This window comes from Aspergillus glaucus, assembly GCF_001890805.1.
Source record: "Aspergillus glaucus CBS 516.65 unplaced genomic scaffold ASPGLscaffold_15, whole genome shotgun sequence".
In the NCBI taxonomy this organism is placed as follows: domain Eukaryota; kingdom Fungi; phylum Ascomycota; class Eurotiomycetes; order Eurotiales; family Aspergillaceae; genus Aspergillus; species Aspergillus glaucus.
The window spans coordinates 300,379-324,022 of NW_019170467.1; the positions used below are offsets into that span (position 1 = coordinate 300,379).

The window sequence follows — 23,644 nt, forward strand, 5'->3', positions numbered from 1 at the left end:
TGTGTTGCCCTGATAGGACATGACGATGCGGTCCACTGGGGGAATTCCAAAGCTTTGGGAGAATGAGAGTTGCTGGACCCGGAGAAACAGTATCGAGGGGTCACGATGGTGGGGCTGGACGATAGTGAGGTGCTCGTACTCTCTAGAGGGTACGTACCGTTTCATGGCAATTGGATTGGATTCAAAAGAAAGCATCTCGTCCCCTCTTCTCTGCTCTTCTCTTCTTCCTTCTCATATTTTCCCTCTAATCACGACATTCCTCCTCCATCTTCTCCTTTTGAGTGTTCTTTCCCATTGCACAATGGACCTTGTCAGCAGTAGTAGTCCTGTTGGCTCGCTGCTGAACAGCGTCGACCCGCAATATGCCTACATTGCAGGCACAGCATTCTTGGTGTTTGCTCTTGTGGCCGCGATTCTTCTCTACTCCTTCCGGAAGCAGAAAGTCGACTACAATAGCGGCATCTTCACTTATTTGAAGTTCATTTACGCTTCATTTCTCAAGCCCCATGAAAAGGGTTACGGTCAGCAAGATGCATTGGAGAGCTTCTACAAAACCCAGGTACAGACTCAAAGCAATGTCCATGTCTTACTCGCTATGTTCTCTTTTCGCTGACAGAATTGGGTTTCTAGGCGGGTGTTTACGATGCCACCAGGAAGCGTCTTCTCTGTGGTAGGGAGGACATGTTGGGTCTTGTTGCCGCTCAGATGAAACACAAGGTGGAAAGCAAGGCGCTCCGGCATGGAGAGGCTGTATGGGTTGATGTAAGATTTCTCCCGTTTGATCTCCTGAAAAAACGATACTAATTGTTTAGATGGGTGGTGGCACAGGGTGAGCATTGAGAACGGTCGAGCATTCGAATTCCCCTATTTTAACAGAGATAATAGATATAACATCGAAGCAATGGCTGCCTTCCTCCCCGTCGACTCGTTCTTCTCGCATGTCTACCTAGTTGACCTTTCCCCTTCGCTCTGCGATGTCGCCCGCCAGCGTTTCCAACGACTCGGATGGAAAAACGTCTCTGTTGTCTGTCAAGATGTGCGGACCTTCCGTCTCCCGGAAGTTGAAAACGTCGACCCTCGGACCAAGGTTAGCACAACTACTTCGGGTGCCGATGTGGCTACCATGAGTTACAGCTTGTCCATGATCCCAGGTAAGCACAATGCCTCGAAGGCTCCTCGGTATCTCATGAGGGCAAATGCTCACTCAACTGGCAGACTACTATAGCGTCGTCGATTCCTTGACATCTTTGATGAAGACTAGTGGAATTCTTGGTGTCTGCGATTTCTACGGTAAGTAAAGTCACGCGTGGAGACCAGTACAGAAACTGACTTGCGGGAATAGTCCAAAGCATTGTTGATGTCTCATCCCGCAACTACATCGGTGGCGCTTTCAACCGCCATGTCAACTGGCTTGGACGCCTGTTCTGGCGTGCCTGGTTCGATTTGGATCGCGTGTCGCTCGAGGCTGCTCGTCGTGACTACTTGGAATACCGCTTTGGAACTGTCATCTCAGCTAGTGAGCGGAACTACCTCCTTGGAGGAATTCCCTACTACATCTTCATCGGATGTCAGAAGGATGTTGTGTCAAGCCCCGCCGGTAATGACGCTATCGAAAAATTGGACGCTTCTTTCACTGAGTCGCCTTACTTGTCTCCTGCCAACCACCGACAGGAGGTGGAGAAGGCAAATGAACAGAGTGCTCGCGAGATCCGATCCAAGGCCTACGAATCAGCCATCATCAACCTGGACTCGAACCTTCCGCTTCCATCTACATTCTATCAGAACCACCACTACCGGATCTTCTACAATGACCTGCTCCCCAAGCACACACAATTTGGAAACGAGTACATCTATGCTTTCAACTGGGAGGACCCTCGTGTGGACCATCGACTTTTGAACATTACCCGTGATGATGTGATCTTGGCCATCACCAGCGCCGGTGACAACGTCTTGGACTACTTGCAGAACAGTCCCCGCAGAGTTCACGCTGTGGACTTGAACCCTAACCAAAACCACCTTCTAGAGCTGAAGGTTGCCAGCTTCATTGCCTTGGGACACCGTGATGTTTGGAAGATTTTCGGCGAAGGAAAACACCCTGAGTTCCGTCAACTCCTCGTTTCTAAGCTCAGCCCTCATCTTTCCAGCCAGGCCTTCCAGTACTGGTTGGAGCACACTCACGTCTTCACGTCTTCTCACGGCAAAGGACTCTACGAGTCCGGTGGGTCGCGTCATGCAATCAAGATGGTTCGCTACATCTTCAAAGTCTTTGGTCTCGAGAGCGAAGTGCGGAAACTATGTGAAGCTCAGACCCTGCCTGAACAGCGCGCTATCTGGCCTCGTATCCGCCGAGTTCTCATGAGCCGCCCACTTCACTGGGCTGTGGTGGGAACCGAATGGTTTGCGTGGAAGGCTGCTGGTGTTCCCCGAAACCAGCGAAATATGATCATCGACGACTACTACAAGCGAAACGGCCTCAACCAAAACATGAAGCAGAGCAAGGATGTCAGTGGACAGTCAATCTGGGAATACGTTATTGACACTCTGGATCCGGTGGTCCAGGACACCATGATCAGCAACGACAACTACTTCTACTTCCTGTGCCTTCAGGGCCAGTTCTCGAGAAAGTGAGTCAAACGGTGCCTATTAATTCTGGCCCGCAGGAAACTAACAGGAAATAGATGCCATCCCGCCTACCTGTCTCCTAGAGCCCACGTGAAGCTTTCGTCGCCGGGTGCTTTCGACAGTCTTCGTATCCACACTGACGAGATCAACGAGGTGATCAAGCGGATTACTCCTCGCAGCTTGACCATTGCAGTGGTCATGGATTCTATGGACTGGTTCGACACTGACGGTGTGGAAGCCTCTTCCCAAGCCCAGACCCTAAACTACGCCCTGAAGATGGGCGGTCGTATCCTCCTTCGTTCTGCCAGCATTGAGCCATGGTACATCAAGCAATTCGAGGAGAACGGCTTCTCTGCTCGTCGTGTTGGGGCAAGATTCCAAGGCACGTGTATCGACCGGTAAGTTCACGCCTGGAAAAAAAATATTTTTGAACATTGATGCTAACGAAGAACAGTGTCAACATGTACGCCTCGACTTGGATCTGCACCAAGACCAAGGAGGTCCAGAGACCCTCTACGGACCGAGGGATTTCTTCGCTCTCGCTTGATGAGAAACGGTCGAGCGTTGATCACCTTGAGCTCTAATCTTCTATTGCTTCTATGATTATCTGGTATGATACTCGGGTTAATGGTCTGATCTGCGTTGCATTGTCTTTCTTTGTTAGAAGGCTGCGGGATATTTAAGAGCATGGTGTAAATAAACTGGCGTTTGGGCCTTTCTTGTTCATATACCTGGGTTTGACGGCGAAAATGACTAGATTTGGATAAGAGAATGAGAATAATGTTCACTTTTCTATAGAGAGCAATCCCTGCTAATGTCAATGTATGACATGCATATGCAGCTAATTCTCCTTTCTCTAACCCGACTTAGGCTTCAAAACAATGTTACACACGAACATAGTTCGAAACACATACACGGCATTAATAGTCAAAGAAAAAATGTAATAAAATAGAATTGTATACATGTAATTAAAGCAAGTAGGCTCATGAAATTCAGATCCCGAACGGTCATCATCAATCAATAGAGATACATAGCGAAACTCCTCCCTTTTCACACGCTTCGGTTATGTCCATAAAGATCTAGGAGAGTCGTAACGAACATGGAGGGTCGAATTACTGGCAAATATGAAGAAAGAGAACCTCCAATGTGAAGACACGGACCGTTTCAATTATCAATCAAACTCGGTAGAAGCCCCTTACGACCGACCATACTTGGTCTTTCCGAACGAAAAGGGAACGTAGCGGTACTTGATCATGTGCTGGATTTGGCGGCGCACTTTAGAACGTTAGCAAATGTCGACGAATTATAAGCATCACCAGAAAGAAGGACACCTACTCGTCAGAACGAAAAGAATAATCCAATAAACCACAAGAACAGGCCAGAACACCGGAATATCAAAGACCGAGAACCATGAGCACACGAAACCGATCGCAATGGCCCGGGTAGCCCAGTGCCAGAACTTGAATTCGGGAAGACGGCGGATGAAGGGGCGGAACTCGTCGTCCTGCTTGGTGGGGAGACCGGCGCCTTCGCCGTCTTCCAGGCCTTCGTCTTGGGTGAGGGAGGGGTCGAACTTGGGTTGCAGGAAGAGAAGGAAGAGGTTAAGGAGGTAGATTCCGAGGGTGTAGGCAACTGGAGAAGAGGTTCTTGTTAGTTATCGATTGCGATGGGTGGAGGCGCCTGCGGTTTCAGGTTAAATAATTTGCCATACCAATGTACCATCCTTGGGCAACAACGATTCTCAGAAAGAAGAGGAGGAGGAGGACAGCGGTTCCAGTCCAGCGATAGGCAGTGAAGGGAGTCGAAGCATCGAGATAGGTTTGGTATTGCTAAAGGACCACATCGTTGATTAGCACCGGACTTGGAAATCATGCGCCTCATTTCCACACTCGCAGCTCTCGCGACAAGAAAGAAGTCAAGAGCGAACGCCAATATTCAACAGTGAACACTGCAACTCACCCTGTTCAGCTTCGAGGTCTGCGCCGTCACTGCCATAAACGGAGTCTGTTCGGGTTCGGGGACATCCATGGCTGCGAAATTGAGATGGAAAACAAGCGGTTGCTCTCAAGACTGCTGCTGTACGGGAGGAAGGAACAAGGACCAAAGAATCAATTGCGACGGAGAATAAGGTCAAATGCAGGCTGAAACACTGGCCAACGACGGAATGCGGCGAAACGAATGTAAGCAGGAAGCAGCAAAGGAAAAAAGTGTCCACTGTCGCGGCTTGTCGTTGGCTGTCACTTACACCAGCCACATCCAGGTACGGCTGCTGCGCCCCATCGCGCTTGTCCGCTTTCAGTCATCACATGACTAAATTATCACATGATTTAAAGGGTGCCATGATGTAACGCAAAATCACGGGATTGCGGCGGCTGCCGTCGGTCATTTGCGGGCCGCCGCTGGACCGCCGCGGTTGTTGTATGCCTCCCCTCCGCTTCAGAGTAACCCATATCACACCCTCTCCTCATCTTCAATTGATTGACTCTGATCTGGTGAATTGACAATTGACACAGAGTACTCTCCTTTCCCTTAGCACTATATCATAATGTTTGCCCAACGCTGCTCGAGATTCTTCGTCGTCAGACCCGTCGTGCCCTCGGCATCATACCTTAACCGAGCGGGCAGGACATTCTCGACGACTGGTGCAAAGAGCTACGAGACCATTCTCACCGAGACCCCTAAGCCTAATGTTGGACTGGGTGTGTGATTATCTTCGTCAAGCATTCTGTATGGGTGCTAACAAGGGATCCAGTCACTCTAAACCGTCCCAAGGCCCTCAATGCCCTCTCCTCCACCCTCATTGCCGAACTCAACGATGCCCTGAACAAATACGAAGCAGACAAGGACATCGGTGCCATTGTTATCACTGGTAGCGAGAAGGCCTTTGCCGGTATGTCCCCCTCTGTCGAGTTTGACCAACTGAACGACCACTAATATAACACTCCACAGCCGGCGCCGACATCAAAGAAATGGAACCATTGACCTTCTCCTCCGCGTACGCCCAAAACTTCATCGCCCCCTGGTCCCACCTCGCCAACGCAGTCCGCAAACCCGTCATCGCCGCCGTCTCCGGCTACGCCCTCGGTGGAGGCTGCGAGCTCGCCCTCATGTGCGACATGCTCCACTGTACCTCATCCGCTACCTTCGGGCAGCCTGAGATCAAGCTGGGTGTTATCCCCGGTGCCGGTGCATCGCAGCGTCTTACCCGGGCCATTGGAAAGAGCAGGGCGATGGAAATCGTCCTGACGGGGAACAACTTCAGTGGAAAGAATGCCGGGGAGTGGGGTCTTGCGTCGCAGGTTGTTGACGGGGGTAAGGATGAGTTGTTGGAGAAGTCGATTGCGACGGCGGCGAAGATATCGAGTTACAGTCGGATTGCTGTGTTGGCGGGCAAGGAGGTTGTGAATAAGAGTCAGGAGTTGCCGCTCAAGGAGGGTGTTGAGTATGAGCGGAGACTGTTTCACAGTCTTTTCGGGACGAAGGATCAGAAGATTGGAATGAAGGCCTTCTCTGAGAAGAAGAAGCCAGAGTGGAGTCACGAGTAAACATTTATATAACGACATTTGCAACTTGAGCAATGATTATCATTAGTGTCATTCATCTATTGCATGTTTGGATATTAAAATTATATACAGGCAAATGAACTATTCACAAGAAAGATATTAAAAGTATGTATATATATAAAAAAAAGCCAATGCCAATGCTTTTGTTCATGGTCATACAACATCACATCGCATACCAAACGCATCATATCATTTCGTCGGACTCGTCGAGTTCGGAGATTCAGCCTCTTTCTCCAACTGAGCCACATCCGTCCTTGCCGCCTTCTGAGTCTGATATTCATCGACAACCTGGCCCTGGATAGTCTCACCGAAAACATCGACCTGTGTCTGCGCGAACTTGCGCGCATCAACTTTTTGCTCGAAGAGCATGTCGAGTTCCGCAAACGAGCGGCCCCTGGGTTCCGGGACGCGGAAGAATGTATACATGATGCAGAGGAAGCAAATGCCGCCCCAGAAAAAGCCGGCGTAGTTGCCCCAGTCCCAGGCGCCAGGGTTGAGCATGTAGGGGGTTAGTACACCGCAGACGATGGCGACGATGTTAAAGAGGGCGCGGCCTAGGACGACGGTTTTGATCTGCAGGCGGCGGGTGGAGAGTTCCGCCACGAGGGAATAGGTGACTGTTCCTACTGTTAGTTGGTAGAAGAGGGCCCACGCAAGCATCATGGAGCCTGTGGCGAGGGATGCCTCGTTTCGGTGGGCCTCTGGGACGAGGCCTAGGAATCCCATGATGAAGAGCATGGCGCAAAGGCCGCAAAGGCCGTATAGGTATAGGGAGCGTCGGCCAATTCCCATAGTCATGAGGAGCCAGGAACCGAACACGCCCACCATGTTGATTCCGTATTGTCCCATGGCAAATGCATAGGCGTTGGACGTGGCCAACCCCGCCTGTTCCAGGAAGTAAGTCGAATAATTGGAGAATGAATTCCCACTCAGGTTCTGGATGGCCCAGACCATGCAGACGATTTCCGTTCGGCGCAGGTCCGTTCCCCTGAAGCAATCCAGATAGCTGGCTCCCTTTGTGATTTTCTCTTCCAGCGCGGTCGTGTGGACCATCATGGCCACGGTTTCCTCGGGGTTAAAGTCGGAATCCTTCTTGACGCTGGTCAAACGTCGCAGCGAGCTCTTAGCATCCTCGGTTCGGTGTTTCCTGACAAGCCACCATGGCGACTCGGGGGCGAAGAAGATGACGATTATCAGTGGAACCGGCCACATCCACTGCAACCCGTACGGTATCCGGTATGCCCATTGATCGTTCCGAGGCAACATCGACGTGATCACGCCGATACCGATCAATTGTCCGAGACCCCAGCAGAAATTTACGTAGGTTGTCAGATATCCTCGCAGGGCGACGGGGCACACTTCGGACGCATAGGTGACGGTGAGAGTCTGGAAGACACCCCATGGGATTCCGCAAAGAATTTCACCGGCGAGCAGGGCTTGGACGTTGGGGGCTGTAAAGAAGATAGCTGTCCATGCGCAGACCAAAAGCAGGCAGGCTATAAGGGTATATCGATATCCGAAGCGTTCCGAAGCCCATCCATTGATAAAAAGACCGATGATTTCTCCGGCGTAGGCACCATTGCTAAGACCCGATTGCCACTAGAAGAAAAAAAAAATCTTTTCGTCAGTTATTTCCTACAAACGCGATGAAGGATAGGGGGAGAAAAGAAGAGGAAAAGCTTACCTGAGCCGGTACCTGATATGAGCCATCTGTCATCTGCTCACCGTATTTGCGATTGAAGGGCGGAAATGCGTAGAAATTGTTCACAAGACTGATATCGTAGCCCTCCATTGCTATACACGTAGAGATAAGCACACTCCAAGCCACTGCCTTGGGATAGGTTTTGATGCCTTGTAACAAGGTCATCTTCTGTTCCTTATCAGTGGCCGCCTTGGCATCTTGAACCATCCTGCTCATAGACGACGTGGAATTGCGGTGGTCCGGAGTCGGAGGCGACGATACCGGCTCCTCTGTGGACGCAATTGCGCCCTGTGCCTTTGGGGAAGCCATGCTGTAGAAAGCAAAGCAATTGCCAGGCACAGAACGGGGAACGGCGGCGGAGGAAAATCAGGGGAAGGTTGACCGGGAGAGGGAAGCAGGACCGGACGGGGAGCCAATGTGGACGGAAGAACTGGAACTGGCCTCGCTTGGAATTTATGATAGCCCGCCCAAGCCAGTGGAGCTCCCCACTAGTATGGATACTACAGCGGCCAGTAGTAGCGCCGTTGCATTGCTTCTTTTCTCTATTTGATGATTGGAGTAGGGAGAGAGGGAGAGAGGGAGAGAGGGAGAGAGAGAAAGATATATAAAAGAATGGAAGAATATTCGGTGATTGAGAATAACGCAGAGTTTTTGTTGGCCGCGAAAAACCGCAGCCAAGCCGTTAGTGTGGGCATGACAGCGGTCGAAATGGATCAAAGTATCTTTTGATTGGTATTTTAAGATCTAGGAGATTAAAAGATCGCTTTCTGGATTGAGATATAGAGCACATGTCACTTGTAGAGCACATGGGTGCTGCAAGGGCGCTGTCAAGTAGTTGTTGGTCAGCTGACCACATACAGTTCGGCGCGCATCAAGTCCAATATGCATGTTAACACCAAGATTACAAGATTGTTCATATTTTGCTTCGAGAAACCACGGATTGTATAGTAACTCCCTCCAAAGGGGCGACCGCATGCACTAACGCGAAACCAACGCAGTCAATCTCGAATGACGAAGTTTTTGTGAAGCGTATGAGCGTCCTTCCGCTTACGCACTACCATATTCCATCAATTTCAGGTTGTTGCATAATATTTTCCGTTTTCCAGCTGGAAGTCTGTACTGGTGCATCCCAACATTCTCACAAGGACAGAGGTTCGATGCCATCTTTGGGCACACTAGCCGCTTTCCCTGGCAGTCATGTCTCGTGTACTGTACCAGGTCAACGGCCAAGGTACTCTGTAAAAGGGACCCACCAACCAAATGACTTGCCTGAGACGGCTATGGTTTGTTGCTTTGCCATGCATTACTCCAGAGTAATTCCCAAGCATAGGGCGCGAAAGATACAATGCTTCTGGACAATTCTGTGCGTATGAAAGCTCAACGCACCAGCGAATAACGCAGACTCAGTTCAAAGATAAAAAGATTGCGTGCAGCAAGGGGATATAGTATCAGGTATCTGATTCAGATCCAATCGATTTAAATCGCTTCAAGATGGATGTTGAATAGTTACGAAGAGAGTGGGTAGAGACCTACAGAGTACTTTAGTCCAGGACTATCAACACATATTCATAGAAAACTTTACATTTGTTCATCAGCATTTTGTTTGTTCTGCCTTTGAAGTCTGCTGCAATTAGCTAACAGTGGAACTGGAACAGATACAAACAGATGATCATGGTTTACTCTACTATTGGTACTACTGACTACTGTTTTGATCACCCATTCACTCAACAGAAATACACCAACCCCCTTCTGCAGTTACAAATACCACCTATACTCGTTGTCGAGATATGTCTATGAGAGTCACTCCTGTTGGTTTCTGTTCTGTTTTTAGTTGATAAGTAAACATACTTCGTGGACGAGTTTGATATGCCTCTAAACTTCACCATTGGCCAGCGATGATATCATAGGTGGAGTGACGACGAGCCACCGCAAAACTCCTGAACGCAACCCAGACTTCAGTGCAAGAGCTCGACATAATCAAACCAATATCCACAGTTCTGCTGCCGTGCTGAATATCAATTTTCTTTTCCCTCCCATATAACACCCATAAATAGACAACATGCCGTGTGAGTACTACTAAACTTCCGACACTCCCTACACAGCTGACCCCAACAGCTGGATTCTTCGGAGGCCTTGGCGATGCCCTCGACAAAACCGTGAGCGGAGTGGGCAGCACCGTGGGCAGCACCGTGTCTGGTGTGGGAAAGACGGTTGGCGGAGCGACTCAGGGCCTGGGACAGACTGTGAGCGGTGCGTCGGAGGGATTGGGTAATACGGCCAAGGGAGTGAGCAAGTCAACTGGGAGTGCTTTCGGAAGTATTGGGAAGAGCGAGAACCAGAATTCTTCCTCGAAGAATTAACTATTTATTTCCGCGATGGTCGGCTTGAAAGATAGTTGTTAGTTTGTGGTTGGGATGTGGTTTTCCATGATGTCTCGGAATCGGAATGAATCAGGATGATATTCAGGATTCCAATTTAACGGAGATTTCCGCTGGTTCCGTGGTCTATGAAATAGACACCGTATGCCAGTAGTGCTTATAGAGAGTTCCTACAGCGTACTGTGATTATCATCACTTTGATTGACCTCCTGCGGAAGACGCTAGAATGAGTGGGTGGACCTGTCTTGGCTGTTTCCGTGGTTATTCCATTAGGGCAAGTGATAGAGTGGAATCGGTTTCCTATTCCGTTGCAGTCCGAAGGTAGGTCCATTTTGATTTCACAACTCTTAGGAATTCTCCCATATTTTCTGTACAATCAGTGCTTCTGCTTGAGATGATGGTCCTTCCCAGTATAGAAGTTCGATCCGGCCAGAATGTGCATACCCAAAGCAGTTAAGCACGTCTGGCTGAACAAAGGAATAAAAATACCAGAACGAGTTAAAGATACGCCACGTTTCGGTGAATTCTCGTCGTAATTTTGAAAAAGAATATAGTGGGCCTCAGGAACCAGTGTCCGGGCCGGTCTTTGTGACTAAGCCAATCGTGTCACGCCAGTGAAGTGGGGTCTGACATTTGATGGATAATAATTGGTTGATACTGTTCGGTCAATCCCATTTTAAGCAGTGCGGGGGAAAGTTTTCTCTTCTTTTTCTGCAAGTACACATACCGTACACCAAGTGTATCAGAGTATATTGGGGTACATCATAGGTACTTGTTGAGTATCCTTGCATAGTCTAGACAGCCAACAATATCCTTACATTAATAATAATGGACAGAATGCGGGGAAGAAACCAGGCAAAAGAGGAGAAAGTATTAGCAAGCTCGATGCGTCTGGATCTGGTTGGCAGCTTCCATAGTACTAAGAACAAGCTATACTGGGTCCGATGGATCTCGCCGTGTCGCAGCATTCAAGGCTAAGGAGAGCCCTGTCCAACTTGTATATATAGGCGCCCCGCCCGGTTTGTTTCTTTTTCTTTCTTTTTTTACTTTGACTTCATTTGTGTTATTGTTCTCATTCACTACTATCCCTGCACATCTGTCACCATGGGCAAAGACGACGAACCCAGTATGTCCATTCATCTATTCTTCTCTACATAATAGAGCATGACTAACTCATATCCTCTCTAGGAACCTACCGCTACAATGAGACTCCCGTCTACACCACGTCCACCGGCTGTCCGGTCATGGACCCCCAGGCTGCCCAGCGCGTTGGTCGCAACGGACCTCTCCTCCTTCAGGACTTCCACTTGATCGACTTGCTCGCCCATTTTGACCGTGAGAGAATCCCCGAACGTGTCGTGCACGCCAAGGGCGCTGGCGCCTATGGTGAATTCGAGGTTACCGACGACATTAGCGATATCGTATGATACCCCCCTGTGTGATAGATGGGCTCGACACTGACGTGTGGGATAGACCATCGTCGACATGCTTAAAGGAGTGGGCAAGAAGACCAAGATGTTCACACGATTCTCGACGGTTGGTGGTGAAAAGGGTTCTCCAGACAGTGCCCGGGACCCCCGTGGGTTTGCTATGAAGTTCTACACAGAGGAGGGCAACTTGGACTGGGTCTTCAACAACACTCCCGTCTTCTTCCTGCGCGATCCCGCCAAGTTTCCCATCTTCATCCACACCCAGAAGCGCAACCCGCAAACCAACCTCAAAGATGCCACTATGTTCTGGGACTATCTCTCGACGCACCAGGAGGCCGTCCACCAGGTGATGCACCTCTTCAGTGACCGTGGCACCCCCTACTCCTACCGCCACATGAACGGTTACTCAGGCCACACCTACAAATGGATCAAGCCCGATGGCACCTTCAACTACGTCCAGATCCACTGCAAGACAGATCAAGGCAACAAGACCTTCACCGACGAAGAAGCCGGCAACCTCGCCGCCGGAAACCCCGACTGGCACACCCAGGACCTCTTCGACGCCATCCAGCGCGGCGAGAACCCCACCTGGACCTGCTACGTCCAGGTTCTCTCCCCCGAACAGGCCGAGAAGTTCCGCTGGAACATCTTCGACCTCACCAAGGTCTGGCCGCAGTCCGAAGTGCCCCTCCGCCGCTTCGGGAAGTTTACCCTCAACCGTAACCCCCAAAACTACTTCGCGGAGGTCGAGCAGGCCGCTTTCTCGCCTTCCCACATGGTCCCTGGCATTGAGCCCTCCGCAGACCCCGTGCTCCAGTCCCGTCTCTTCTCCTACCCTGATACCCACCGCCACCGTCTGGGCGGCAACAACGAGCAGATCCCCGTTAACTGCCCGCTCAAGTCCTTCAGCCCCTGGCACCGCGACGGCTACATGAACGTCCAAGGTAACTACGGCGCCAACCCGAACTACCCCTCCACCTTCCGTCCTCTGCAGTACAAGCCCGTGAAGGCCTCCCAGGAACACGAGAAGTGGGTTGGTGCTGTTGTCGCGGAGCAGCTCCCCGTTACTGAGGAGGACTACGTCCAGGCAAATGGCCTCTGGCAGGTCCTTGGCCGTCAGCCCGGTCAGCAGGATAACTTTGTGAAGAACATCTCTGGTCATCTGTGTAACGCTCATCCGCGTGTGCGTAAGCAGACGTATGAGATGTTCGGTCGTGTTAATCCTGATCTTGGTACTCGGATTGAAAAGGCTACTGAGGCTAAAACGGCTGATACCAAGTCTGCTCGTCTGTAGGGTATCAAAAAAACTGCATCTTCGTGTCTAATTTTCTGTATTTGATTCCCTTTACTTTTTCTATCATGTTTTGGCCCGGTTTGTATGTGGACTAAAACATAATCTTACGACTGAATGAAAGAACCTTTATCCAAGAAGTATTGTATTCATTTCAACCTGAAGTTACCAAAATCCTTGTATAGTTGATCAATGCTTGACTCCAAAAAAAAAAATATAAGAGTATGAATGGCGCTGTTGACCGAAATGGATATCCACATTATTAAACCAAAGCAAGTGTTACACCAAAAGCAAGCAAAAAAGAAAGAAAGAAACACCTGTCGCGTTAGATTTGCGCCAGCTTGGCCATGTTGCAAGACAAAAAGTACTGGTCAGTCGTGAAAGTTCGTCTCAATAATAATGCAAAATGCTATGCAATTAAACAATCAAAAAAGGAGGAAAGCAAGACTGCCCGAGTCTAACGGCTTCTATCGTTCATTCTAGAAAAAGGGTGTGGGAGCAGGCGTAATAGGGTGGTCGTTCGTGGTAGTCGTTGAACCGTCATAGCAACCGTAGATATATCCCGGGGTTTCACATGAGGTGGTTGTGGGAGCGGCAGTAGCGGGGAGGGTCGTTGTTGTAAAAGCGGGTTCTGCAGTGGTTGTAGGATCACGGCATCCGAACCATCCAGGAGTTTCGCAGGTGGTGGTAGATGTCGTAGGTTCGGTTGTGGTAGTAGGGTCTTTGCAGCCAAACCAACCCGGCGTCTTGCACGTCGTGGTCGTCGCCGTGGTGGAAGTCGTGGTAGCGGTGTCGGTTGTGCTCTCGTCGAGGCATCCCCACCACCCAGGGGTTTTGCAAGTTGATGTCCTTGTCGCACTTGTCGAGCTGGTTGAAGTGGCTGTCGAAGTCGTCGTGATTTCAGAGCCATTGCTTCGGAAGAATTTCCACAGTTCGCAATCGTAGCATTCTTCCTCAGCCACACAGGGAGGAACCTCGTCATAGACATCAAGGACATCCGCAATTACGGACTCAATGCGGTGTGTCCCAATTGCCACACGCCAGCCCTTATCCTTAACCGTGTCATAGGTACACATTTGGCCGGAGTGGCAGGCTGTCTCCAGCGCATAACCACCCCATGTGCATGTTGCGCCAACGCCGTTGCACGTCCCTGTATAAATAGGGTCTGCAGTGTGACCGAAATGATAAGACGCTGTATACTGCCGTTTTTGCGGAAATCTTGGATCATGGCCAGGCGGAAAGGGTAGACCCAATCTGGACGCTGGCAGAGCGTCGGGAATAGCTTCGAAACTGACGACAGGGAGCCCGAATGTCAACCCCAACAGGCTGGACATTGCACCACCTAGCGAGTGGCCTGTTAGCCAAACGTTGGCGTCCGGGTATAGTTCTGTCACGTTCGAGTAGAGGTCCATAGAAGCTCGATAATATCGGTTTTCGTCGTTCATAGCTTCGATGATACACGTTAAGTTGCCTGTGTATGTCGACTTCATACAGTCACAACTTTGCCTCCAAAGATAGGAGCCCCCTTGTCCACAGCAACAGCTAAAGAAGAGGTTATCGTTGACTTTGTCATTGGTTGTCGTACCGGCTCCATCGAAGAGGGCCGGGGATGTCCCCTTCAAGGAAATAACCACTGTACTGTTTGCCTTGTCCGTGTATATATGACCCCTTAATCCATCACTGTTCCATCCGAAACTCTCGGAGTAATTAAACCGGCCGTTGATGTCATGCCATTTACCCGTACCCGGCTCCTCGATGTAGTCGTTGGCCGTCATCTGAGCGAATGTCAAGACACTTCTTTTTTCCTTCACATTAGGACCGTCCACTGTATCCATAACCCATTCTGATGGTGACAGAGCAACCACCTCTCCGGTAGATCTCGCGGCTTGTAGATGCCCTTCGATGACCGAGACTCGTCGGTCCGCGAGTCGTTGGATGGTAACCGGGTTGGACGAGGCGACCAAGGGGGCGTCAAGCGCCGCAGGCTTTATTTCCTGGCCATCTTTGGATACGCTCAAAAGGCGCGTGTGCGGTTCGATATCGAGTCTCTGATGGAGATCGGGATGCTCATGCGTTCCTCGATGGAATATATGACGAAGCGACTAGATAGAGACCCATTGTCAGCAGCAGGATAACAGGCAACCATATGCAAAGTACTTACAAACTCATGAGCTTCCAGGGGCGAGGGAGAACCAGCTAGGGGTATCTGCGGAGGCAATATGGGGGAGTCACCCGATGGGGAACCGAAGTATACAGGCACGTTGGCAGAAACAACGCTTGGTAGCAGCTGAATCGACAATAAGAACCCTAGAGCACCCTGTCCAAATAAGGAGCGTTTCTTTGAGCCTCTGCGACCGTCTTCCATAACGATGTACTGATGATAAAAGCAAAGTTGGGGATGACTGGCTTGACATCCCCCAACGCTGATATGGCGATTATCACAAGGCGGTGACGCAGTGCGGAGAGATTCCACACGTGATACGGGTGCTGGGCACGTGATATTCGAACAGGTGCGTTGCTCTTCGAACAGATCACATGAAATTGTCATATGAACAAGCCCAACATTCTTCCAACTTGGTCAGAATTAGTGTAAAAAATATCACTCTTTACTAGCCAATATGCCTAGAGAATAATTCTGAGGTTCTTGCAACGACAGTCTGCTGAACACAGTTGAGGACTTCTCTATACGAAACCGAGTGGCACGTGTACACTATTCCTAAAATGGAAATCTACCCCATGAGCAGCAACTCCCCGCTCTGTGAGCAGAGTACCACTACCATCGTCACCCACGAGGACCAGCCGGTCTTATCCATTCTGCTTGGTTTTCCAGGCGTGCCCATTAAATATGACTGCTCTTGATGAATAACAGGACCGATCATTCAAACGAGAAAAAAAAAAAAGAAAACGCCGAAACTACCAGGTCGCTTACTCCGAACGTATTTCCGATCTGCATGAGCCCATCAGCTGGACGTTAAGATTGTGACATCGCGGCCTGACGCAAGATCATCACTCGAAAATAAAGAACCATGTCTCCCTGTCCTTCCCAACAGGACCCCGAGAAGCCTCGTCTACACACAGCTCAATCGTTCCCCAGAATGGATAGCTCGAACGCGAGCCCTTTTGCTCGCACGAGAGCCCGGACGGTGCAGTCGATGGTCATTTCGGAAACCGTGAACCCTGAATCGCTTCCATTGTCGTTGGTCGGAGATAATGAAGACCAAGATGCTGGTCCTGATATCTTTGAAAGGGGAAGTTCTTCAGACTCAGGCGCCGGAGATAACGGGCAGCAGGGCGATGAGGAGTCTGTGCTCTCGAGCAATATACAGGATCAGCCAGAGGAGCTTCCAATTGAGCTGGCTAGTTTAACCGATCGGTATCGTGGAGCTTCTCCGTTCACTATCATGTCGTGTGACATTTGTTGACTGTTCTTTCGTTGAATACTAGATTCGTCGAATCCCTCTCGGCCAAGGTTCACACGTCTCCCCCCACAATCGAAAGAGTAGCGGACTTGTTCCAGGAGTTCTATAGCCGTGCAGAATCACATATAACTACTCATATCTCGGCCCTAGCATCACGTATCAATCGCGAACCCTCGCCTCTCCCTCAGAATCCTCGGGGGAGCGCCCAGCACAAATCGAAGGATGCTGAGTCTACCTCTAGTCGTCAGATGCTAACAGCATCAGAGGTTGCGGAGAAAAGAAAGGCCCGAAAGTTCCTCTCTTACAAGCGTGTTGCTTTGGAGGAGGCAGTGGAACGGAGAGCGTGTGAGGCTGTTTATGACAAGATATGGAGGCATAGAACTACTTTGGATGAAGTCCGAGATGAAAAACTGCGTTCGAAAACTGCAGCTCTGCTTTTGGTTGGGATTAATCTGAAGGACCTTGGGATCGACCTTGACATTAGCGCCATTGACGAAGACAAGCAAAAAGAAGCCAATGACTATATATATGTCGCTCGCGAACGTCTGGCAAATATGAATGAAGAGAAATATCCTCTTGGGAAGCTTCAACATCTCTCATATGCACACAAGGCGATTGTGGATGCGTTGACGAAATTACTCCCCTCGTCATCCTCTGCTGATGAAATTCTGCCGACACTAATTTATACATTGATCACTTGTCCTCCCGAGGGAATCAGCGTCATAAGCAACCTTCTTTTTATACAACGCTTCCGATCTTCGAGTAAGATGGATGGCGAGACTGCATACTGCCTGACTAACCTTGAGGCTTCTATCACCTTTTTGGAAAATGTCGACCTTTCAGAACTGCGTGCAGACGAAATACAGAATGGACAGGGAAGAGCCGACTCGGTGCCTGCTGAACATTCCAGTCAAGATAATTCAACAAAAGAGGCCGCAACTTCTTCAATTGCTCCGGTTTTTACTTCCTCGGAGCTTTCAAAGCCCAGCGATAAGAGTGCTTCAGAGACACTACCTAAGACTCAGCCACCAGCTTCAGTCCAACAAAGGGCCTTGAATAATTTGTTCCAGCCTCCATCAAGGATGCTCGGCGCCGCTAATGACGCCGTTCGCAACACTGCCGATCAGGGCTTAAAGAATATTGGCGTATCATTGGACACCAGTTTCAATTTTCTTTTTGGACGGCTCAAGGAAATGCAACCCGGGAGGGACGGAAACGGTCCAACATTGCCTAAAACCCTAGCAGAAGCTCGTCGCCTGGTTGCTTACCCAATCTCTGGGGACACTAAGAGTCTGGCTGAAGAAGATAATGCGAGCAAAGATCCTATTTCGACGGATCGCCCACCCCTGAGACACGTACACTCAAAAGCAGAAGAGACGATCATAGGATTAGTTGGTGGACGCAGAACTCCACGCGATCGAAGTGCAGACAGCGCAAGAACCCAAGGAAGCTCCAAGAAGTCATTGGCCGCTGCAGGGTCAACAAGAGATGATCCCTCACCAGGCGCCTCCCAGTCTTCGATTATGTCACCTTCAACGCCCTTGGGCTCCGTGAGAAGCTTCAGCAACACCCTTAACCCACTCAACCACATCCCAGGCATGATTAGAAATTTTGGCCGCAGTGGTTTCGACCATCCTAGCGGCGGGCAGACGCCACCAGCTTTGCCAGAGAGTACCAAAATGCCACCACCAGCGCAAGAATCGCGCCCTTCTAGTAGCGGCGGTCCTCTTCCTAAATCCAACCCACCGATTCAACGTTTTCTCGATACCCAGAATGCCAGCGGACTCACGATTGGTGATGTCTCGACGCTGCTTGAGGATTACAAGAGGCTGGCAAATATACTACTTAAGCAAAACACGAACGCCAATTATTAAGATCAGCAATTTTTCATTCTCTCTTTTCCACGGTTTTCTCGTAGACTTGGTTAATTTCAAATTCTCATGGCTTCATAAATGAGATATGCAACAGGGTATTCATACAAACCTCTAAGAAACAATCTAAGAAAAAAAAGGCAATTATTAGAATAGAAAACCCGCCAGACAATTTCAAATCATTTCACATAATCATAACAACGCATCGCCAGGTACCCCCAAACAACGAAAAGGAAAAGTACAGACGCCGCCTGCGTATAGATATGCTAAGACACGGCCGGGTTTGGGTTTGATCCAAACATATCCTATGCCACAGACGGTATAGAGACAAGTGTCGTGAATTAGATCAGTCGTAGTTGTCATTACAGTCAAAGACATTTTTGTCAAGGGGTACGACCACGCAGAACCTCTGCTCCCCCAGTTCTCATAACTTCCATCTTGTCGGATAACTCGCGACCCTGTTCTTCGACCACTTCATTCCTTCTTCTCAATTCAGCCTCAAAGATGGCGGCTGTCTTGCGTCGTGCCTGGCGTAGGTCTTTCATTTTCGTGAGCATATCGGTGAATTGGTCGATCAATTGATCTCCGCATGATTCCCATTCGTCAATTGAGAGAGTTGAGAAGTAATTTCGGCGGTCAAGGTTTGACATGTTCGCAAGCATAGGGAACTTGTCTTCTGGGGCCGTATCTGCTTCTGGAGCGGGTGTGGGTTGTACAGGAGTGGTGGTGCTAGGAGATCGATCAAACGGTTCGGACTGAAGCTCAGCAAAGGACTTCTGATACAGGACATCCGGTGGATAATCTGGTTCGAGGCTTCGTTTTTTTGAAGGAGCAGTGGGGTCGGATCCAGAACGGCTGTGTCTCAAGAAGGAATCTTGTAGCGTGTCGTCCTCGTCAAGAGCTACCACGTTCGTTAAATCAAAAGCGGTCATCGACTGGCCATCAATACTGTCTCGGTTGTCACCAGTGAACAGATCTGCATCGTCACCGTTGTTCCCCTGGCGGAGGTCAATCACGCTTCCCCGTCTAGGCCGCGTTCGCGAGGAACCAACTCGACGTGTAGGGGATTTATCCAGCTGTTCGAGAAGCGAAGGCTTTGCCGGGCTGAATCTGGTCCTGGGCGTCGCGGTCATACTGCGAGAAAGGGTAATCTTTCTGCTTTCACCCACGGGCAGATCCTGTTTCCTGGACTCAAGAGCTGGTGGGGCTAGCACCGGGTGTTTTGTCTCTGGATGGAATTGAGTTGTTGGTTTGGGAGTTGTTCGTTTGCTAGCATTCCAGAAATTCTCCAGGCGTTTGCTCAAAGGTTCCTCAGGTGCAGCACGATGCTTGTGAGAATAGTACCAATCATTGGGCTCATCCCTTTCGTCATCTCCGGCAATAGAAGTCAACTGGCTAGCGTCGTCGTCGGCATCGTCTGACTCGAATCCTGCTGACTTCATAGCCTTATCCCCCAAATTCTCGTACCAGTTAGATTGGTACGGACGACGTCCATGGCGAAATTGGTATAAAGGTCTTGTGTCCGTGTCTTGAGGCTGAGGGATATTTGTGATCTGAGTTGGCTGAGGCGGCTGAAGTTGAGGTAATTGGGTAGGTTGGATTCGAAATTCTTCAGCATCGGCAATACTGGTTCCAGCAATAGTAGATTCATCAATCCCTTCCACATCTGTGTCGAACGTATCTCTTTGTTGAGCATCTTCTAGTTCTTGCGGTAGCCCAGACGCACCAACCCCCAAGGGAACAGGTGCCATCAGGTTTGTCGGAGGAACATTGACTTTGGCCTGCTCAGCTAAGAATTTTCTCGACTGGGTTGACGTCTCATTCGTGGCAGCACGGTGTTGACCGGCTTCTTTGGAATGGATATAATCTCCGACCCCCATTGTTTCTTGCGGTATTTCGGAGGTCCGAAATTAGCGTGGACGGAAAGGAATCTTAGTGTAAACGTTGATACTTCTTCATAAACTTTTGAAGTCTCTGCCCATAATTGCAAGAACGTTCTTTTACGCCGTTCTGGTTGGGCGTTGATATCTGGCTGCCAGATCGACGTTGAGTCGCGAGACGAATCAGTTTCCGACGCGAGCGAGCCACGAAATCACGTGCCAGTTGAAATATATATACAGGCAAATTGATGCATTTTAGAAAAAAATGCGCATTTTTGGTTGTCTATTTGAAATGTCTGATATAGTGACTGAAGACGAACTAAAAAATATATTTATTCAGACCGAATGAGCACCTTGATAGCGCCATGTTTTGGATCAGCGGCCGCCATAAACGCTTCTACAGCGTCTTCTAAGCAAAATTCATGGGTCACTAGCTTCTTCAGGTCGACCATGCCGCTCTCTAGAACCCGAATAGCCCTCGGCCACGTATTGACATATCTCTGCTGAAACTGCAGGTCAATCTCGCGAGCGCTCATCCTCATAAAGGGAATCTCCAATATATCCTTGCCCACCCCAATCACAAACACCTTCCCGCCAAACTTGACGCTATGTACTGCTGTGGTCAAGCTGGTCTCCATTCCGGTACATTCCAAGGCGATGGCAGCTTCAACCCCCTCACCCATCAATTCATTCACCTGCTCAGCACAGTCCTCCGGACTCTGGTCTCGTCGTACCAAACAAGCCCTAACCCCAGGAACAGACTCCTCGGCGAATTCCAGCCTCGCCTCGTTGATATCCGTTATCACAACCGGCCATGCCCCCGCAGCCCGACAAACCTGCAGCGTAATCAACCCGATAGGTCCAGCACCACATATAACCACCGGATCTCCAATCGCCACTCCTGCTCTCGTCACGCCCGTCAGCGCCACATTTAACGGCTTCAGTAATGCGCCCTCATCAAAAGACAACCGGGGGCCAATATTATGACACCAGACGACAGGATGGTTGACATAGGTGCGCAGCAACCCATGTGACGGCGGACTCGACCGAAAAGTCAGGTTTTTGCACCCGTTGTATCGACCAGTAAGACAAGGCTCGCAGGCAAAGCAAACAATATGCGGTTCGACAGCGACGTGGTCGCCTACTTTGTGGGTTGTTACAGAGGGATGGTAGGCGACGATTTCGCCGGCGGATTCGTGGCCCAGAACATGCGGGGTTGTGATTTGCCAGGGACCGATGCCGCCATGCTTCCAGAAGTGGACGTTCGAACTGGTTTACTCAATTTGTCAGATAAGTATGAGGGGAGGAGTGTTATGGGATAAGGCTCACCCGCATATTCCACTGCTTTTTATGGCGATGGTCACCTCGCCCGGTTGGAGCGTTGAACCGGATGGAACAGTACCGGCTGCGCATCGGCGACGTAGAGGTTGTGGGCGGGATCAGTGTAGACACCACGGTTGATAGACATCTCGTGAGAAGATAATGTGGTAAATATACAGGGAATGGATAATCGTGAAGTTGGACCCTGTTGAAAGCTCACGGAGAACAATGGATATTTATATATTTGAAGCGAGTTGACTATGTAGCAGTACATAGTAGGTATCCGCACTCGCATGAACTACTGAACTCGGTAACACATGCAGCTATTGACAGCACGGCAAAGTTACCAAACTTGGAAAATTTCCCATTCTCTGCTAACTCAACTGTAAGAGATTCCATCGTCGATATGAAGGTTTTCAAGAGTATGAGAAACCCCCCTACCGCGCTGTTTTCCTTTCTCAAAGTACCCTACCGATTTCAGAATCTCCGCCTGCCTCTTTTCCATGGCAAGCCTCTGTTCTCGCCTTTCTTGGATGGACCCTGTACAGCCATCAGAGGATATGGTGTCGACATCGTTAAAGTTATGATAGTCATCCTCTGGTTGCGGTACACTCAAGACAAAAAGATCCGCAATCCAGAGCGAAATCATACCCCTAAGTTCCAATAGCTCGGGGGAATCCGAGTATGGAGGCGACACAATAATCTCATCCATACGGGCTGCAATCTGCTGTGCTTGTTCTAGTTCCTTCACTCGTATCTCTGCGGCCATTTTCTGCTTCCTTTTGACAGAGCTGCTATGAGCCTTGAACCCATCTTCATCATCCGACAATTCATCAGATGAGTCCTCAGCAAAACTCTGTTGCATCGCATCTCGAGCGGTATTGCTCTCCTCTTGGACAACGTATATCCAAAGTCCAAACATGGCGGGGTAGAAATGTAAGGCGCTTGTTGCGTCCGGCGCGACTTTTCGAAACGGGTGTTGAATAATGAGCCTCTCGTAATACTGCCTCGCATCCTCAAATCCTTTCCTCGTAAAGCAAAGCCCGAAAGCGTTCTTCGGTTTCAAAGACCCATCATCCACTGGTTCAGATGAAGACGTGAGATCTGACAACTGTCGTCCCCGCCGAAGTAGGATCTCAGCGCCGATGCCCCACCTCTCTTCGTTGCGTATATCAACGGGATTGCCTCCATACTCTTCACGGAGAATCAGAGCCCAAGACCTTCCCGCGCGGAGATAATCTCGTTGGAGAAGGCAACGATGGAGAATGGCCGAGAGCACGGCAAAATGCTGCAACCGAAGATTCCCCTGATGAGCAGCGGACTGTGGCGGATAGATGGGAGGCGATAAGTTCGACAAGCCCTTGAGTATATCGCCTTTGATTTCCCGACGATGTGATGAGTCTTTTGGTGCTGCATGCGGAAAATGTCCACCTGGAAGCTCTTGGTCGAAAGGAAGACCTGCAATGCGGTATTGATGGGCTTCATTGGGCGATAAAATCAAGGATGATGCCGCCGGAGTAAAATCTGAGGCAGCATCAGTTGTTTCGCCACCAGCATCCTCGGTCTCATTTCCCCAATCATCGAAATCCCTCTTGCGCTTCTTACGCTCATATTGAGCTACGCGCACGCTAGGAGGTTGTTGCCAGGGCGGAAGCGGCAAGGAAAAAACTGATGCTGAAGGCACAGAAGAAGCCATGAAGGCCTTGGAGGTCAAGAAGCCAGTCGCTCAACCTTCAGCGGTATAGATCCGGTATCCATGAAGAACAGGGCTTCTTTTCCCTTCGTTTCTCGTAATAATAATAATAAAAAAAAAAAACTTATTTTCGGCTCTGCTGTCTGTGTGATTAAAGGTATATGGCCGATGGCACATCTGGGAGGAAATTTAGCAAAGGAAGCTGCCCCAGATCAGACAGAGAAGCTATCCTAGCCAGAGAACGTATTCAACTTTTTCAATCAGAAAATCCCGTGACTATCCAGGATCGGTATAATCACGTGCAACTGACTCGTGTGTAGCCGCTGGAACCGCAGAAGCGCAACTGCCGCCAGTCGGAAAATCATCCAAATCGAAGCGCCGAGTGGCCGGCCGAAGGCGAGAGGCTCCGTTATCATTCATCATTGTCGCTCTCAACCGTTTGATTCATCCTCTGCCATTCAACGCCTCGGGCTCA

General features: G+C 49.8%; 9 protein-coding genes across 9 annotated transcripts; 5 read left to right on the forward strand and 4 right to left on the reverse strand.

Moving 5' to 3' along the window:
* Window positions 1-301: 301 nt before the first annotated feature.
* On the forward strand, window positions 302-3,206 carry ASPGLDRAFT_27248 (class I SAM-dependent methyltransferase; the record flags this gene model as incomplete). Its single annotated transcript, XM_022543645.1, has 8 exons — window positions 302-559; window positions 631-762; window positions 813-829; window positions 886-1,151; window positions 1,216-1,290; window positions 1,343-2,624; window positions 2,679-3,020; window positions 3,077-3,206. 8 exons carry the CDS (start codon window positions 302-304, stop codon window positions 3,204-3,206), a joined length of 2,502 nt encoding a protein of 833 aa, XP_022399102.1.
* Window positions 3,207-3,584: 378 nt separating this feature from the next.
* ASPGLDRAFT_49188 (Rer1 family protein) lies at window positions 3,585-4,806 on the reverse strand. Its single transcript, XM_022547051.1, has 4 exons — window positions 4,582-4,806; window positions 4,334-4,451; window positions 3,958-4,254; window positions 3,585-3,897 (listed from the first exon to the last, which is right to left on the reverse strand). Exons 1-4 carry the CDS (start codon window positions 4,648-4,650, stop codon window positions 3,818-3,820), a joined length of 564 nt encoding a protein of 187 aa, XP_022399103.1. The 5' UTR covers window positions 4,651-4,806; the 3' UTR covers window positions 3,585-3,817.
* Window positions 4,807-5,167: 361 nt separating this feature from the next.
* Window positions 5,168-6,167, forward strand: echA (enoyl-CoA hydratase echA; the record flags this gene model as incomplete). Its single annotated transcript, XM_022540953.1, has 3 exons — window positions 5,168-5,321; window positions 5,375-5,512; window positions 5,572-6,167. The coding sequence occupies 3 exons, from the start codon at window positions 5,168-5,170 to the stop codon at window positions 6,165-6,167; spliced, it is 888 nt and encodes a 295-aa protein (XP_022399104.1).
* A 207-nt stretch (window positions 6,168-6,374) lies between these two features.
* ASPGLDRAFT_37147 (putative MFS alpha-glucoside transporter) lies at window positions 6,375-8,196 on the reverse strand (the record flags this gene model as incomplete). The annotated part of the gene is made up of 2 exons (XM_022544782.1): window positions 6,375-7,784; window positions 7,870-8,196. 2 exons carry the CDS (start codon window positions 8,194-8,196, stop codon window positions 6,375-6,377), a joined length of 1,737 nt encoding a protein of 578 aa, XP_022399105.1.
* A 1,649-nt stretch (window positions 8,197-9,845) lies between these two features.
* ASPGLDRAFT_49191 (uncharacterized protein) lies at window positions 9,846-10,535 on the forward strand. Its single transcript, XM_022547052.1, has 2 exons — window positions 9,846-9,953; window positions 10,003-10,535. Exons 1-2 carry the CDS (start codon window positions 9,947-9,949, stop codon window positions 10,245-10,247), a joined length of 252 nt encoding a protein of 83 aa, XP_022399106.1. The 5' UTR covers window positions 9,846-9,946; the 3' UTR covers window positions 10,248-10,535.
* Window positions 10,536-11,369: 834 nt separating this feature from the next.
* Window positions 11,370-12,989, forward strand: fgaCat (catalase easC; the record flags this gene model as incomplete). Its single annotated transcript, XM_022540933.1, has 3 exons — window positions 11,370-11,391; window positions 11,454-11,686; window positions 11,739-12,989. The coding sequence occupies 3 exons, from the start codon at window positions 11,370-11,372 to the stop codon at window positions 12,987-12,989; spliced, it is 1,506 nt and encodes a 501-aa protein (XP_022399107.1).
* A 476-nt stretch (window positions 12,990-13,465) lies between these two features.
* Window positions 13,466-15,351, reverse strand: atg15 (triglyceride lipase ATG15; the record flags this gene model as incomplete). The annotated part of the gene is made up of 2 exons (XM_022549197.1): window positions 13,466-15,088; window positions 15,148-15,351. The coding sequence occupies 2 exons, from the start codon at window positions 15,349-15,351 to the stop codon at window positions 13,466-13,468; spliced, it is 1,827 nt and encodes a 608-aa protein (XP_022399108.1).
* A 266-nt stretch (window positions 15,352-15,617) lies between these two features.
* ASPGLDRAFT_536982 (uncharacterized protein) lies at window positions 15,618-18,469 on the forward strand. Its single transcript, XM_022548042.1, has 2 exons — window positions 15,618-16,359; window positions 16,431-18,469. The coding sequence occupies exons 1-2, from the start codon at window positions 16,013-16,015 to the stop codon at window positions 18,277-18,279; spliced, it is 2,196 nt and encodes a 731-aa protein (XP_022399109.1). The 5' UTR covers window positions 15,618-16,012; the 3' UTR covers window positions 18,280-18,469.
* Window positions 18,470-18,659: 190 nt separating this feature from the next.
* Window positions 18,660-23,172, reverse strand: ASPGLDRAFT_67875 (uncharacterized protein; the record flags this gene model as incomplete). The annotated part of the gene is made up of 2 exons (XM_022549198.1): window positions 18,660-20,161; window positions 21,861-23,172. The coding sequence occupies 2 exons, from the start codon at window positions 23,170-23,172 to the stop codon at window positions 18,660-18,662; spliced, it is 2,814 nt and encodes a 937-aa protein (XP_022399110.1).
* Window positions 23,173-23,644: the final 472 nt, after the last annotated feature.